The sequence below is a fragment of the Daphnia pulicaria genome, chromosome 3 (assembly GCF_021234035.1).
Source record: "Daphnia pulicaria isolate SC F1-1A chromosome 3, SC_F0-13Bv2, whole genome shotgun sequence".
Taxonomy (NCBI): Eukaryota; Metazoa; Arthropoda; class Branchiopoda; order Diplostraca; family Daphniidae; genus Daphnia; species Daphnia pulicaria.
This window is the reverse complement of record NC_060915.1, coordinates 12119383-12134629: the sequence shown is the minus strand read 5'-3', so window position 1 is coordinate 12134629 and position 15247 is coordinate 12119383. Positions and strand designations below refer to the sequence as shown.

The 15247-nt window shown below is 37.9% G+C and overlaps 4 protein-coding genes and 1 non-coding gene across 11 annotated transcripts; 2 read left to right on the top strand and 3 right to left on the bottom strand.

Annotated features, from left to right (window-relative positions):
• Window positions 1-2622: 2622 nt before the first annotated feature.
• On the top strand, window positions 2623-4218 carry LOC124328549 (protein phosphatase 1 regulatory subunit 7-like). Of its 4 annotated transcripts, none has more exons than XM_046787387.1 (5): window positions 2623-2908; window positions 3005-3317; window positions 3378-3540; window positions 3598-3795; window positions 3852-4218. In XM_046787387.1, the coding sequence occupies exons 2-5, from the start codon at window positions 3013-3015 to the stop codon at window positions 4134-4136; spliced, it is 951 nt and encodes a 316-aa protein (XP_046643343.1). In that variant the 5' UTR covers window positions 2623-2908; window positions 3005-3012; the 3' UTR covers window positions 4137-4218. The 4 variants fall into 4 exon arrangements, with proteins under 4 accessions (XP_046643343.1, XP_046643342.1, XP_046643341.1 ...); XM_046787386.1 differs by having other exon boundaries at window positions 2625-2908; window positions 2988-3317; XM_046787385.1 differs by having other exon boundaries at window positions 2635-2908; window positions 2970-3317.
• Window positions 4212-5509, bottom strand: LOC124328594 (60S ribosomal protein L27-like). 3 transcript variants are annotated; one of them, XM_046787448.1, is made up of 4 exons: window positions 5363-5509; window positions 4814-5038; window positions 4374-4516; window positions 4212-4309 (listed from the first exon to the last, which is right to left on the bottom strand). In XM_046787448.1, the coding sequence occupies exons 2-4, from the start codon at window positions 5030-5032 to the stop codon at window positions 4261-4263; spliced, it is 411 nt and encodes a 136-aa protein (XP_046643404.1). In that variant the 5' UTR covers window positions 5033-5038; window positions 5363-5509; the 3' UTR covers window positions 4212-4260. The 3 variants fall into 3 exon arrangements, with proteins under 3 accessions (XP_046643404.1, XP_046643405.1, XP_046643406.1); XM_046787449.1 differs by having other exon boundaries at window positions 5384-5490; XM_046787450.1 differs by having other exon boundaries at window positions 5359-5485.
• On the bottom strand, window positions 4591-4779 carry LOC124330616. The gene has a single exon (XR_006916836.1). It is a non-coding gene; the product is annotated as a small nucleolar RNA SNORA53 (small nucleolar RNA).
• A 554-nt stretch (window positions 5510-6063) lies between the features above and the next one.
• On the top strand, window positions 6064-13845 carry LOC124328481 (ubiquitin carboxyl-terminal hydrolase 32-like). 2 transcript variants are annotated; one of them, XM_046787255.1, is made up of 25 exons: window positions 6064-6359; window positions 6444-6571; window positions 6633-6738; window positions 6804-6925; window positions 6991-7417; window positions 7482-7723; window positions 7788-7955; window positions 8026-8160; window positions 8222-8356; window positions 8423-8579; window positions 8640-8806; window positions 8882-9038; window positions 9108-9249; window positions 9315-9420; window positions 9483-9656; window positions 9716-9890; window positions 9965-10116; window positions 10178-10486; window positions 10956-11201; window positions 11266-11516; window positions 11576-11819; window positions 11876-12067; window positions 12234-12665; window positions 12736-12828; window positions 12889-13845. In XM_046787255.1, exons 1-25 carry the CDS (start codon window positions 6302-6304, stop codon window positions 13096-13098), a joined length of 4728 nt encoding a protein of 1575 aa, XP_046643211.1. In that variant the 5' UTR covers window positions 6064-6301; the 3' UTR covers window positions 13099-13845. The 2 variants fall into 2 exon arrangements, with proteins under 2 accessions (XP_046643211.1, XP_046643210.1); XM_046787254.1 differs by having other exon boundaries at window positions 6065-6359; window positions 8637-8806.
• On the bottom strand, window positions 13490-14945 carry LOC124328569 (probable 39S ribosomal protein L24, mitochondrial). The gene is made up of 7 exons (XM_046787421.1): window positions 14758-14945; window positions 14560-14627; window positions 14370-14481; window positions 14251-14310; window positions 14040-14182; window positions 13839-13975; window positions 13490-13661 (listed from the first exon to the last, which is right to left on the bottom strand). Exons 1-7 carry the CDS (start codon window positions 14848-14850, stop codon window positions 13558-13560), a joined length of 717 nt encoding a protein of 238 aa, XP_046643377.1. The 5' UTR covers window positions 14851-14945; the 3' UTR covers window positions 13490-13557.
• Between the last annotated feature and the right edge of the window lie 302 nt (window positions 14946-15247).

The following is a 15247-nucleotide window of genomic DNA, read 5'->3' as shown; positions in this document are numbered from 1 at the left end:
GGATTAACATTAAACCCCAGCAGGAATAGGTGTATGGTGGCCCACTATTTTCGGATCGGAAGGATGGTTACAGAAATCTTTTCTCACCATCTCGTGGACATATTGTTGCGAAAGATGAAATACTGCAGCAAATCAAAAAAAGCAAGATGGCGTCGTCTTCTTCCCCTTCTTTCTTTCCCACCCAGCCTTTAGGCGCTTAGCAACAGCGCCTATTGTGTGTGTGTCCTGTGTGTGTGTGTGTGTGTTGTTTCCTATGGAGAGTACTCAGGCCTCCATTTTTCGAGGGGGAGGGGGACGGCCAAGCTGGATTTCCATTGATATACTTGATAAATCAAATCCAATTTACGGCCGTGTACTGTTCAGCCCCTGCCTTGCATTTAAATTTACTTTTAACTTGAACGCCTAGAACGTAGTACTAATTGCAATTAAATTAACCTTTATATATAGTATATAGCCTGAAAATGAAATGAAAAATAATGTTGACCCAAAAAACAGGTGAGCAATGTTTAACCTAAGTTTTTGAGATTGCTCACCAGAGGGATTTAAAACAAAACACAAAAGGAAACAACAGCAAGTCAAAAGTTTTTTGTCTTCTCCCATGGGTTTTAAAATTTTATTTTTTTTTTTTTCGGTCCCCTTCCCTTTTTAAAAACAAGTATCGACGATCGGTTGGCTACGCCAGGCAAACACACACACCAACGGTGGGAGGAGCTAAAAAGGTGGCTGTCCATTGGTGGATTATTGACAAAATGGTTGCTGGGCTCCCTCACCCGTTTTCATGAGCCTCCCCCCTCCCTTCTTCCAATTTTTCGTGTTATAAGGATTTTTTTTTTCTCAATTCCATATATAAACAAGTACCTAGCCAGAGCCATCTACAGGAAAAAGCTGTACAAAACAAAATGTTGTTGCCCCAGTAGATCGCACACACAAAAAGAAATATCTAACCAAATGTAATTTACTTTACCATTGTATCTTTTAGAAATTTTAGGAAAAAGACACACAACATGAAAATAGAGACACACATAGAATAACACTATTCTTTAAGTTATTCAGAATTCTTCTACTTATGTTTATACTTTAATCATGGAATGAGTGAGACTTGTTTTCAAGCCTCGAGGATGTGTAATTAAAACTCAAGCCCGTGTGCTTTTTTTCCTTTTTTATTTTTGCCTGGGGATGACTCACCGTTAAAAGGATCAAGGTCTAAAGTTCACCGACTCACGCGCAACACGATCGCGTTCGGAAGAGAAACTCGCCACACGACGTAAAATGGCGTGCTGTATATTTACATCACTAAACCCCTATATGCAACGACGTTTCGATTGTTTGTTCTTTATTCTATAAAAAAATAACTAACGGAGGGGGGATTGACTCTCGCGCCTTACCTACCCGATAACCTTATCTATGTCTGATAATATTCTCTGGGGTAAATTTTTTTCTCCTTCACGAGCCACGAATATCTTTGTGGTTGCCTTCATTATTTTTTCTTCTTTTACTGCATTCATTTACAATTCACACCAATTTCTTTTCTCCGCATCCTGCATCAGAAAAATGGTTACATTGGAAGTCGGAACGCCATCTGTAGCCCATTTTTATTACTACATCAGTTGTTTGACTGGGCCCAATTTGGATTCGGGTTACGGGAGTGCCTAAAATCGACGTGTGCCCGCGTTCAAAGAAAACAATCTCGCAAAATTACTAACTAGAAAGCGCAAATCTTTTAGATTTGATTTATTAACAACCCATTGTTAGAAACGGTAAGTAAATAAAACCTATAAATCTTTCTTTGAGAACAAACGTGGAATTCTGAATTGTTATAAATGCGTAATTTACCTCGAGTTGAATACAAATTTCCGTTTTACAGCAATAGGCATGCCAAGTTATTTCAATTCCTTATTTTTGGTAGTTAATAACTAGTTGGAAATTGATAGTTTGTTTTTCTTGCGCGTAAAATAGTGTGATAAAAGCGCAAATTAAGTTGCGTGCGTTCATTTTAGCGCGTTTTAAAAAAGTTACTATGAAGTTTTTAAGGTTTCAGTAGAGTGATTCAACTTTTTCTGCATTTGTGAATTCTCTCGAAGCGAAAGATAAAAACCATCTCTGCGGACTACCGTATTGAATAAATCAATCAGAAATGTCCATGTTAAATTTGTAATGCGTTTTATTGTCTCTACGACCTACGACCACACTTCTAATCGTAACCTTAAATAAAACCTACATCGGGGACGAAATAATTCTTTCAAAAATTGGAAATTTTTCAATCTTTCTTGATAACCGGTTTGAAATAGTCGCAAAAAAGTAAAAGCTGCTTAGAAATCTTTTCTATATGTCTCCACGTGATCAGCCATCTAGTCTCGGTTGCTCGATTACACTCACAACCTAATGGACTATAATGTGCATCAGTAATATCAGTAATAAAAGAAAACAAACATACAATAACTTTGATGAGTTGCATCAAAACGACTTTTAAAACGCAAAAGAATTTTACTCACCAAGATTTTTTGTTTTAGTCAGCAACAAATTTGAATTCTGTTTATCGGGAAAACTCGGATGCGCAGCAAGGAATCGGAAATAGTTATGCAAATCATTGGTTGTTTCACTCGTTTGAGCAATTTGAAATTTCAATCGTGTTTCCTCTCTTTTTTGGCACGTTTTATTGTTTCTTACCTTTGAGTGGGAGTTCCAAGTCCAAGTCCAACTAGAGAGTAGGGATTTTAATTTTGCTCCAACCTTTTTGAATTTCACGGTTTTTCCTTAAAAATGCGCGTAGGTAGTTGTAGTTTTCCATGCACTATAAAACGACACCCAGACGAATTTGTTTTCACAAATCTGTATAATACAAACAAATACGTTGCGGTCTGATACAGTCGGTCGCAAAGTTTCGGTCTGCCATTTGAGAACCCAAAAGGTATGAAGGTTTTTTAAAACACTCATTTAAGGAACCAAAAAGGTAACAAGATTTTCCCAAGTGCTCATTTTCTTATTAGGAAAACGTGATTGCTAGGAGTAGACATGGAAGCATTTGGTGAACCTAACGACCCGTCGCAAAACGTAGCAGAAGAATCTGTGGACAAAGAAATCGAAACAAACGAATTGATTGTGTTGGATCCTGATGCCACTGAAGTTGATTTCAATCATGGAAGAATTGCAAAAATCGAGAATTTGGAGTGTTTGACCCAAGTAGAGGGCTTATATTTACGTTGGAATCTTATCAAGAAGATTGAGAACATTGGTATGCTGTCCACTTTGAGAGAGTTGGAGCTTTATGACAACCAGATAACTGAAATAGAAAACCTGGGATCACTTGTCAATCTTGAGTAAGGTTTTTAATTATCAAGTTTTAACTAAGTTTATTTTAAATGCCCTGTATTATTTAGACTTCTTGATTTGTCATTCAATCGCATCAAGACTATCCAGGGGTTGGATACCTTGGTCAACTTGAAAAAATTGTTTCTAGTGTCCAATCGGATTGAGAAAATTGAAAATCTTTCTAAATTGAAAGAACTTCAGATGCTTGAACTTGGAGACAATAGGATTAGGGTAATTACTATGCCTTTCTATTGTCTGCAGGTTATTAATATTCAAATTTTATTACAGGTAATTGAGAATTTGGATGAACTTACTAATTTGGAGTCTCTCTTTTTGGGAAAAAACAAAATAACTCAGTTGAACAATCTTCAGTCATTAAGCAAACTTAAGCTGTTAAGCATACAGAGTAACCGTATCGTAACTATTGCAAATCTCGATAAACTAATTAACTTGGAAGAGTTGTATTTATCGCATAATGGAATCCAGGTATTTATGGTTCATTCTGCATTTGAAATATACACTAATAAACATTCTCTGATCAGGTGATTGAAAACTTGGAGAACAACACGAAATTACAAACCCTTGATCTCGCCGGCAACAGGATCAAATTGATCCAGGGATTGGACACATTAGGCCACTTGGAAGAATTCTGGTTCAACGACAATTTGGTTGAAGATTGGAATCAACTAGATGGACTTCGTGGAGCTACTACATTGCTAACTGTATACTTTGAACGTAATCCCATTCAAAAAGACGTTAATTACCGCCGTAAAATTAAAATGGCTCTACCTTCACTAACGCAAATTGATGCTGCTTTATGTCGTTAAATTAAACGTGTTTCAAACATCAAAAAGTTGTTGTTCAAAATGTGCGCTGTGTTAAGAATAATAAAAACATTTCCATTTTGCATCCAAGTGATTTATTTTGTCATAGGATACATGCCAGTAGCATTTAGAATCGCAGTTTGCTGAAAAACCAACGGTTTTTGCCGGACTTGTACCTATCATTACAATGAAAAATTCCTTAGAAACATATTGCATAAACCAATCTTGAAATGTTTTTACCTCTCCTCGAATTTGGTTCGGACGGCAAATCGCGCCTTCTTCCTCTTCAAGGGATCTTTGATGGAGTCTTTGTTGACCAAATTCTTGTCAAAGCTGAGGTCCACTGAATAACGGGTTGGCATCATGTGGTTGTAGTTGACAATCTAAACAAGATTGATTTAACAAATTAGATGTGACACAAGAACTACGAACTATACTATGAACTAAAACTATAAAAATTGTCCCCAGCACCAGAATACATCCTGGCCCTGAACTCACTTGACAAGTCAAGTTAACAGGCACAGGCAATGTTCTAGCATTGGAGGTATAATTCTTTCACACATCAATGACTCATTCACTGCCGATATACCTCCGGTAAGGAGGTTGAGCCTGTAAAGGCCCCAACAGCGGATCTAAGGAATGTGTTTACTATTACCTAAATGATTCGACAGAAATATTACCTTGACGAAGGCCTTGATCTTGGATCTCTTGGCAACCTTCTTTTTGCTCATCTTGTTGGTGACTTTCCTGGGATACCTGTCCACTCCAGCAACAAGGGCATGGCCGTAAGGTTTCTCACTGGTTCCTTCATCATAGTTCTTGACTATGATTGCCTTTCGGCCGGCAAAACGTCCACCCAGGACCAACACGACCTTTCCTGATTTCATGATCTTACCCATGGTGGTCTAAAAAATGGAAAAAATGGCATGTTAATATTCATCAAACAAGTCATGTAATAATAACAATCAAACTACAATCTAGAAAGATTTGAAAGCAAGTAAATCTGTAGGGCATGAGAACCGATTTAACGTTTAGTCAACACGAAGAGTGAATCAAAATAGGAAAAAATCATCCTACAACAAGTATTTATCAAGCCGAAATGAACGAGCTTGTTTACGGTAGATTTACAAGAAGCAAATTTTTCGACACACAGTACTGGATACAATTGTAAATTTTGACTTGCTCAAATAATTTAGACGCTGACGTTAAATTTAACAAGACATACATACGTGGATGTATCTGATATTTACCGATCAGCAAGCGGGTTTTTACTTTCACGCACTGTCAATGGCCGACTTGCCAGACTAAAAAGAATTTAACTCTTAAAGAAACCTTAAGTCTTTACGTAGGAAAGCATTGCCGGGTTTCACTATAGATGTCCGCTTGGTGGGATGTCAAAATGGCAGCAATGTATTTTGTTCCTGATTTTTTTATTTCTTTGATCAAAATAAATTTAGAGTGAATAAAAAATGATCTCGGTAATTCCTTAATTATTTTCAAGTATACATAGGTCTAGAATATGTCTTTCTCAAATCAATACAATGAAATGAAATCAGCATAAAAAACGTTGAATCCCTTGCAGCCTTGCAGGCCGTAATTACTATTGAAGTGATGAGCGCAACACATTTATTACTTTAAGTGTTTCATTAATTATTTGAAAAAGATAGTATACCTATCACTTTTAGAACTATGTAAAAAGATAATTTCGTCATTCACGGTGCAAGGTTTCAAAGATTGCTGTCTTCGCTAATCAGCAGGACCGTAGAACGCACTCTCAATCTCAAGTTTTCATCGAGCAATTCCTCCCAATAATAATTTTCTCAAAAAAATCAAATTTAAAATAAAACAAGTAATTAGAAGTAAGAAAAATAATAGAAAAGTGATAGAGACTTTATTTTAATTCAATGAAAAGGTAATGTAATCGTGGTGAGAAGAGGGTTCGAATGGCGACAGCAAAAAAAATAACAGAAGGGAATAAAGTTATTCAATGTCAATGGCTTTTTAACTTGAAAGTTGTTGAATTGGACGTTGTTGCATTAAATATTTTGTTATTGAAATGAATTTATGTATTATGGGATTCAATTACTGAACGAGATGAGATTCTTTGAGTGATAATCGTTTTTTTTAGGTAAGCGATCGCCAGTGTAACTTGCAATTTGATCAGCGCCATGGGTGCTAAGGATTCTAAACCTCAAGTCCTCAGCTACGAAGAAGCCGTCAAGCGTGGTAATTACCCGTTTTAGATTAATAATATTATGTTTTTTTCCACAATGTTGGCATTCAAACTTCTCTGACTTGATATTTCTGCAGTGAACACTGTTGAACTCAAAAGACTCAAAGATACATTCAGTAAGTATGCAACGCCAAGTGGATTACTCCAGCAAAGTATTTTCTTTTCTGAAATTCTTGGTGACACAGTCCCCAACAACCTGGCTGAGGTATGTGAGGCAGAAGTATTTAAAAAAGAGTTGTTATTGTAAAATTTACTTTTTAAAACAGCTTATTTATACTGCATGGTGTGGAACTACAAAGGGTATTACTTTCAAAGATCTCCTGAGTGGATTAGTCCTTCTCACTAGAGGCCATCAGGATGAAAAGTGTAGATGTAATTTTATTTTATTTTTTTGCATTATTTCATTTTCCATGTTTTAATGTCAACTTTTTTAATAGTCATATTCAGTCTTTATGCTAAAGATATGAACAGTGTAGTGACCAAGGATGATGTTATTAACTACACAACAAAGTATTCTGATGGATGGAATCTGGAAAACATATCCAATTTGTTTGATGAGGTACATGTGTGAAATCCTTACAGTTTTTTAAATAGTCAAATAAATGTGTTTTTGTCTTGTTGCAGGCTGAAGCAGTTAACTATTCCAAATTTCGTGAATGGCTTATTACATATCCTTGTGCAACATCTCTTACTGAGTGGTTGTTGAGTGATCCTTGCCCTATAACACTTTCCAACGATCTCGAGACGCCAACATTTTACCAAACGTTATCTGGTGTCACCCACTTAGATGAACAAGAGATTATTGATCTCGAGAAAAAATATTGGCAGCTGAAAAACCTATCGTCGAATGGGAAGTTTGATATTGAACTATTTCTCTCGTTTGCTTCTGCCCCCATCAGTTCAGTTATTGAAGATGACAATTCCAAGTTTTCCATTGCCCGTGGATTGTTCTCTGCATTTGATGAAAATTGCGACGGGCACCTGGATTTTAAGGAAATCGTTTGTGGAATTTCTGCCGCCTGTCGGGGACCTTTGGTTGAGAGGATAAAATGTATGTTTATTATTTAGTTCATTCTGAATATTCTGATGTAACTGACTGACTGTTTTTCTTTTAGTTTGCTTTAAAATTTTTGACTTCGACCGTGATGGAGTTTTCTGTCGTTCAGAAGTTACCCAGTTGATTGAAAGCCTGAAACAGCTTGCTGTTGATCAATTTCCTGAAGATGAGAGTGACTGTGATTCTCTTGAGGTTTCCGACATTATTAAAAACGAAATGGAATCTGTTGATCTTGAAACATTTCTAATGTGGGCGGTCAACCGAAGTAGTTTGAAACACCTACTCGACATGCTGCATCAAGTAAAAGATTTTGTATTTTGTGAAGTGTTGTTTCCCCCTTATGTATTACTGTTTATTCTTTTAGCTATGTCATGTTGTACTTGGATTACGCCCCGCTTCGCGCATTGAAGAAGGGAAATTAATTCAAAATTGGCTAAGACGCGAAGTTAAACGTGGCTACCGAGTGGGCGAATTTTGGTATCTTGTATCAAGCATTTGGTGGAAACAGTGGTCAGACTATGTGACAAACCAGGTATGAATACTTTGTAGTTTTTATTGTTCATATTGTCCAATTTAATCGAAATCTTTTAAATTATTTTAAGGACGAAACGATCAAAAGTGTACCAAGTAGCGCTTCTCTGAAAAATAATTCATCTGATTCTGGAAGCGATCTGAACACTGTAGTCAGACCTAGGGCCATTGATAATACATGTTTGGTAGCAACGTCGACAATCAAGGTAAATTTTAAGATTTTTTGTGATTTAGGATAATGCATAAGTTTGCTCATTTCATATTTAGGCCACTGTCTTAACTGGAGAAGGAGGTCGACTCCGACGAGATTTAGAAAAAGGCAAGGACTATGAAGTAGTTCCCGAAGCAATCTGGAAAGCATTGTCATCGTGGTATGGAGGTAGCCCAGCTTTACCGAGACAGGTACAGTAAAAGTGCTTAATTTATTGGTTCATGTTATGTTATATTATGTATGTCTTTTCGCTTAAGGCCGTTCAACTTACGGATGCTGATCCAATTGAATTGGAATTATATCCATTGCTGCTTCGTCTCCTAAGGCACAGCACTACTGCCAACGACAACGGACCTGCTTGGAACGGTCAATCTTGGAACAGCATCGTAGGAGGCTACGGTGCCGCCGCCCTTGGTTGGATTTTCAACACTTAACATTTTTTTAATCAATTTCTAATGCTCTTCCATTTAGCAGGCGGATATGGCTACTTTCCCTCTGCTACGCAGCAGACTCCACGGCGCTATCTGGCTTACGTCGCAGCATTTAGTCAATTAGCCACAGTCAGTCAGACATACGAATACCTTTGCGGCCGATTACGACTAAAATTTGATGATGTTCGATTGTGGTTCATGAAAGACGATGTAATTTTATTTTATTTTAGAAGAGTTTTAGTTCTTAGCCAATTTTTTACTTATTATTATTTTTCTTTTTAACAGCACTGTCTGGTCTTGCTGGAAGATGAAAATGCAACACTTGCTTCTCTTTCTTGTCGTGACAATGACCAACTTCTTATTGAAGTGCGTAACAAAGATTTGACATGGCCAGAAGAAATGGTCTCTCTCTCTGGCCAGAGTGGTGACAAATATCGCCAAGGTATGTGTTGGTACAAAATGCTGAATTACAATAGATTGTTAAATGTTTTTTTGTTTTTTTAATTTTTAGCCCTGCCTAGCGAGAAAGGCGCCACTGGGTTGAACAATTTAGGCAATACTTGTTTCATGAACGCTTCCCTTCAGTGCGTAAGCAATACGCAAGCCCTAACCCAATACTTCACCTCAAGTATGCATCTTCTGGAACTCAATAGGTACAATGCAGTGCTATTTTCGATACTTTAACTATATCTACATACTTTTCGTTAACATTTCAAAGAGATAACCCCCTTGGAATGAAAGGCAATATCGCAAAGGATTACGGAGACTTGATTCGTGATATTTGGAAAGGGAGATCTCGCACTATTGCCCCGCTTCGCTTACGGGTAAAAATTATATTGGTTAAAAAATTTTTAACACATTTTAAAAAATCTCTCTCTGAAAATAGTGGACGATTGGTAAATACGCTCCGAGATTCAATGGTTATCAGCAACACGATGCTCAGGAGCTTTTGGCATTCCTGCTCGACGGTCTTCACGAAGATTTGAATCGAGTTCATGATAAGCCCTACGTGGAATTAAGCGACAGTGAAGGACGCCCGGATATTGTTGTAGCCCAAGAGGTTGTCACTTTATAATTTTTATTTTATCCTTCTTCTTTATGATTGACTTTCAATTTCAGGCGTGGGAGAACCATCTTTTGCGAAACCGTTCGATTGTTGTAGAGCTCTTCCATGGACAACTGAAATCGAAAGTAACATGCGGAGTGTGTCAGCGTGAAAGCGTACGCTTTGACCCATTCAATTACTTGTCACTACCTCTACCTCTCGAAAGTTACGTTCATGTCGAAGTTGTTGGTAAGCTTTTTTTCACACAATAAAAAAAAATTAATACTTAGTTGATATCACAATGGTTTTCGTTTGCCGAACAGTGGTTCGTTTGGACGGATCAGTTCCAGTAAAATATGGTCTTCGTTTGCCGATGGATGCCACTTATCTGCTACTTAAAGAAAGACTCGCCGCTTTGTGCCAGGTCTCCTACGATCATCTTTTACTTGCAGAAGTATCTGGGGCAATGATTAAGGCAAGTTTAACTAGTTAAATCAAATATTTTCATACTAATGGAAATTTACTACGTGATCCAGAGCTTTCCGGGGGTTAGCAACAAGGTTCGACCTACGTCTGGCTTTGCCTTATTCGCGTATCAAGTGCTGAACTCTTCTGAGGTCATCCATCTTCTTCCCACAAATGGTGGCAATATCGGTCTTGTAGACGGCGAAGAAGGTGCCAAAGATCAGTCCAGTCCGAACAACAACAAACTAGATGATCATTCCAATAACCAAGCAGCGAAAGTCTTTCATATCAAAGAGGGCGGCAACACAAACACCAGCTCGGAGGTAAGACGACCCGTCGGTATCTGCATGAACGTGATGAGCACCGTATTCTGTAGAAAGGTATTCGCCTCTTACCATCATTATTATTTCTTTCCTATTTTTTTTTTGCTTATTTCCCTTGTGCCCTTTGTTAATTCTCCCTGCTTTTGTTCGTTAGTACTTGCCAACTAAATGGTCGTGGATGTTTGCTACTTTACCCAACTCTTGTCTCATGTTGACTTATCTCTGCCATTTCTTTGTAATCCTATTTAGTGGTTCAAAACTAAGATTGTATAACGTCTTTTATCATATGGTGAAACATTTTGGAATTCAATTGTGTATCAAGGTTTGAAGTTCTATTGTAGATTAACCCCTTAATATGTGTAAATTCATCTCACATGGAAAGGATTGGGATGTCTAGCTGTGTTTTGTCGAATACCTGTTTTACGTCGTTCTTTGTTTGTCGTTCTTCGTTTTGATCAGTTCATCAAGTTAAGCTTAATGTGAGATATTTAAGTTACTAAATTATTTTATGTTAATTGATTATTAGAATGGTTCGTCAACCGTCGGACAGGAATCCCTGCCACCACGGTCACCTGCCGATCGTCCAACAACAAACGGTGGGACCAATGAAGACCGAAACGGTGGTGATCGCTCTAGTTTGGCCAGCACGAGCAGTGGCAGCGGTGGTTTGGGCAGCCCAGTTAGTCTCACGAGTAATAACAGTAGCGCTCAAGAACTAAACGGCGCTCTGGGAATGGGAGCCTCTTTCCTGGTCGTCTACCATCGAAAAATGGTCTCTTAAAATTCAAAATGTTTCCAGTTTCTTTTGTTTGTTTAACCTGTTTGTAATTTTCTAGATACGACAAGATCTCTATTTCGTCTCTCCACACAAAACGCGGCCTAGTCTCTTCGGTCTACCACTATTGGTCCCTTTAGCATGGACTACGGATGGGGTTTCATCTCATCCAGGAGACGAAAGCAGCAAAGTGTTATTGCTACAGACCACGAGTCAAGACTTGTATAGATGTGTGTGGACACTGGTCTCTCGACTGGTCTCGCCTTCTCCACCAACTGATAGTGGCACTCTTCCGAATCACGCCCATGACTGGTAAATTCGCTATATTAGATGATTTCGTGAAATCTTGAACTTAAACGTGTTATATTTAGCGATGACAGTCTAGGCTACGAGTTCCCTTTCACTCTAAAAGTTGTCCAGGCCAATGGAATCCATTGTGGCCTGTGCCCGTGGACCAAATTCTGTAAAGGATGCCCGCTGCCACCGACACCTGACCCTCTACCGAACGGTAGTGAGACCAATTCGCCAGCAGTCGAAGGCGTCCTTAATTACTGTATCGCCGTTGACTGGGAGCCGACGGCCCTTCATCTTCGCTATCAAACATCGCTCGAAAAGGCAAGCTTGATTTCCAAATATTGAAGGTTCGCTTCTTTTAACGAAATTCATTATAGGTTTTTGAAGAAGATCCCAGCGTAGCTAAAGCGGTTCATCAACAAACTGAACCAGTCAGTTTAGAACAGTGTTTGCAAGCTTTCACGCGAGAGGAACAGCTTTCAGGTGACGAGAAATATTACTGTCCAAAATGTGCCACTCATCAGCCAGCTACTAAAAAACTACAAATATGGAGACTTCCTCCGATTCTGGTAAGATTAATATTTTTTTCCTGTTATTTTGCTGTTGCCATAAATGTGCATGAATATCCATTTTATAAATATTATTTAGTTTTTTTTTTCTTCATTTATTTATGCTTTTACTTTTCTGTATTCTGTATGTTTATACTTTTCTGTTTTTATGTATTTATTTCTTTAGATTGTTCATCTGAAACGTTTCCAGTTTGTAAATCATCGCTGGATTAAGTCTCACAAGGCCGTTCAATTTCCACATAACAACTTGGATTTCACTGAGTTTTTAGCAGCTATTCCTAGCGAAACGCTAGTCCGTCACCGCCAAATAGTTACTTCTTCCACACCTCCCAATGGGATCGTCGACTCTGCTAACGACGAATCTAATGGTGATGATATGAATCCTAAGCTTTCCACTTCGTCCACTCCATATTCCAACGGGCATCCACCAAATCTTTCGGAAGTGATCAACGGCAATGAATCGACTCGCAAACGACTCGAGTCCACCTCGCTAATGACTCATCCAGTTCACGACGAGGATCTTATAGACTTTCATCAACATCGACTTCTACCAGGATACAATAAGCTGGACATAACCTACAGCCTTTACGCCGCTGTGGTACTTTAAATTGCACAACTTGAAACTCTTTTAAAATAAGGATTGATCAAATGTATGCTTCTCTTTCTAGTGTCATTCTGGAATCATGGGAGGAGGTCACTATATTTCTTATGCCAAAAATCCTAACGGTAAATGGTTCTACTACAACGACTCAACATGCAAGGTAAGAATTTTTCATAAAAGAAATTGTAAGCAGTGAAGTTAAATTTTTTTTTACTACAAGGAATCATCGGCCAATCAAATCGAAGGACAGACAGCCTACATGTTGTTTTTTGAAAGAGATGGAATTGACATGAAGGCGTATCTTCCCAAATTACGGGAGCCGAGTACCAGTTCAGCCGAGAGCGCAAATAGTGACTCTAATGCAGGGAAAGGGACACCGGCAGTGATTGGATTGGAAGAAGAAGATGGCAAAAAGTGCTGCATCATGTGATGCATTATTGACCTATTTAGCGCTAATATTCCAGTCTTAAGTATCGAGTTTCACCTCAGAGCGAAATAGGCATGATCGCGCTCTAGTCACTCGTAAAGGTCAAACATTTCAACCAGTAAGTGGTTTGTATGATTGATTCTCGAGGTGCCATGCACCATCATAACTATCTCTGTCGAAAAATGTGTCGGTAGGATAGTGCAAGTCCATATGTAGTTGACTGTAATGTTATCTTTTCCCCCCTCTGTTATGAATGTTATTATTGATTTGATTTTGGCCGATAGTCGTTGCTTATTGTTTTCTTGTGCCTTTGTTCCCAGTTTACCAAAACTCGTGTTAACATATATATCGCGGTGCACTCGTGAAAATTCGCAAACAGGTACGAACGTGGACATTTAACTGTGGGCATTATTTCTTTTATATTCAAACAATTTTGCTACAGTGACACGCAAGCAACTGACTTCATTCCAGTTTGTAATGCTCCATTAAGTCCATTTCAAATGTTTTGCTTTGTGGGACGTAGGTATTTTCGGATACGTCTGCGGCCCGTGTGTCTTTTTCTTGCTCTGTAAAATCAATGTATGTATAGCGTTTCATTCTTTAAAAATATTCCGTGATTTTACGCGTCTTGTGCAATTTAAAATATAAATGATGCGTAAATATATATGTACACCTTCTGATAATTTTGCTGATCAATGTTGTGATTGCATTCTGTATGTTGAAAGATGATAAAGACCGTTTACCTGGGTATCCAGCTCTTGTTTTAAAATCAATGGTCTCCGAAGCTGACAACGGAATGGGTATTATATGCCCTGTTCTTTGAGAAACTCTTACTTTTTCTCCTTGTTCCGTAAACCGCCATTCCACTTTAGTGCCTTTACTACTCCAGAATATCATTAGTATAGTATCATTAACAGGAAACTACTAATTAATGAAATTCTTACTCATCAGAAGGATCAACCAATGCAACCTCATTGGTAACCAAGAGGGGTGCTTCAGACTGAACCATTGTACCAGGGAAATCTTCTGTCCTACCGATTCGTCTGTAATGCACATTTAAGCCTTCGACAACTACCCAATTTCTTTCCTAAGTAAAGATAAATAAATAACATACATATTTTCCATTTATACAAAATAATTCTTAATGATTATTACCTCAATGATTTGATTTACTAAACCTATTTTTCCTTTATCTTTTCCGACCAAAACTTCAACCTAATTCAGATACACACAATGATTTTTTATTTTAATTTAAGGTGAATTTGTCAATTTACCCTGTCTCCTCTAAAAAATGCCCACTCTTTAATTGGTTCCACAAAGACCTTTTTTCTCTTCACAAGATTTTGTCTTCGAAACTCCTCTGTCCACGGGCGGTTCATTGTATACCTGCAAATTGAAAACACAAACTAATGTACGACTGTTTTCTGACAATAAAAATTTTGTCATTTGCATGAAGGGAATTACCTGAATTTTTTCTTTTCCAGGGTTACAGGCAGATACTGTGGTATGTCTTTTGGTGCTTCCCAATAAACCTATGATTAAAATAAAATAATCAAATGAAACATAGATGTACTTACTGTATATTACACGAGATGATAACCATTTGAAAAATTAAGTTAAGATCTTGAGTTTAGGATGGACGTAATTTATTAAAAATCTTACTTGCTTCATAGCTCTTTTAATGTACGATTCAGGGAGATTAGAATATTCGGTAGAATATTTCCCTATTTTGGATAATATTAAGGTAAGCCTCATTTTTGTAGGTTTTTGTAACAAAAATATATATCAGTTTGTGTTTTCAATGTGGATGCCTGGATGGTATCGGCGCTACCGGCGGTACTGGATCGGTTGTAATATTCTTCTGTCGCCTGTCGGGCCCAGGCCCGCCAGATATAGACCATGTATAAACCGTCAGTAAAGATCCTTGGCCGCGCCTCACGTGGAAATCTTTAGAACTATTGTTAAGCGTGCCTGTCATTACTGTCATAGACTCGGAGATTATTGATTTTCAGTGCTTTAAAAGAATAAGTTTTGATATGTATGAAACATGATTGTAATATTGACCTAAATAATGCACCCAGGAAGATGTTCCTTTTTCTTATGGGGTAGGTCTTGCCATCTGGGGTAGCTGCAGAGCGCGCATACTTTTTGC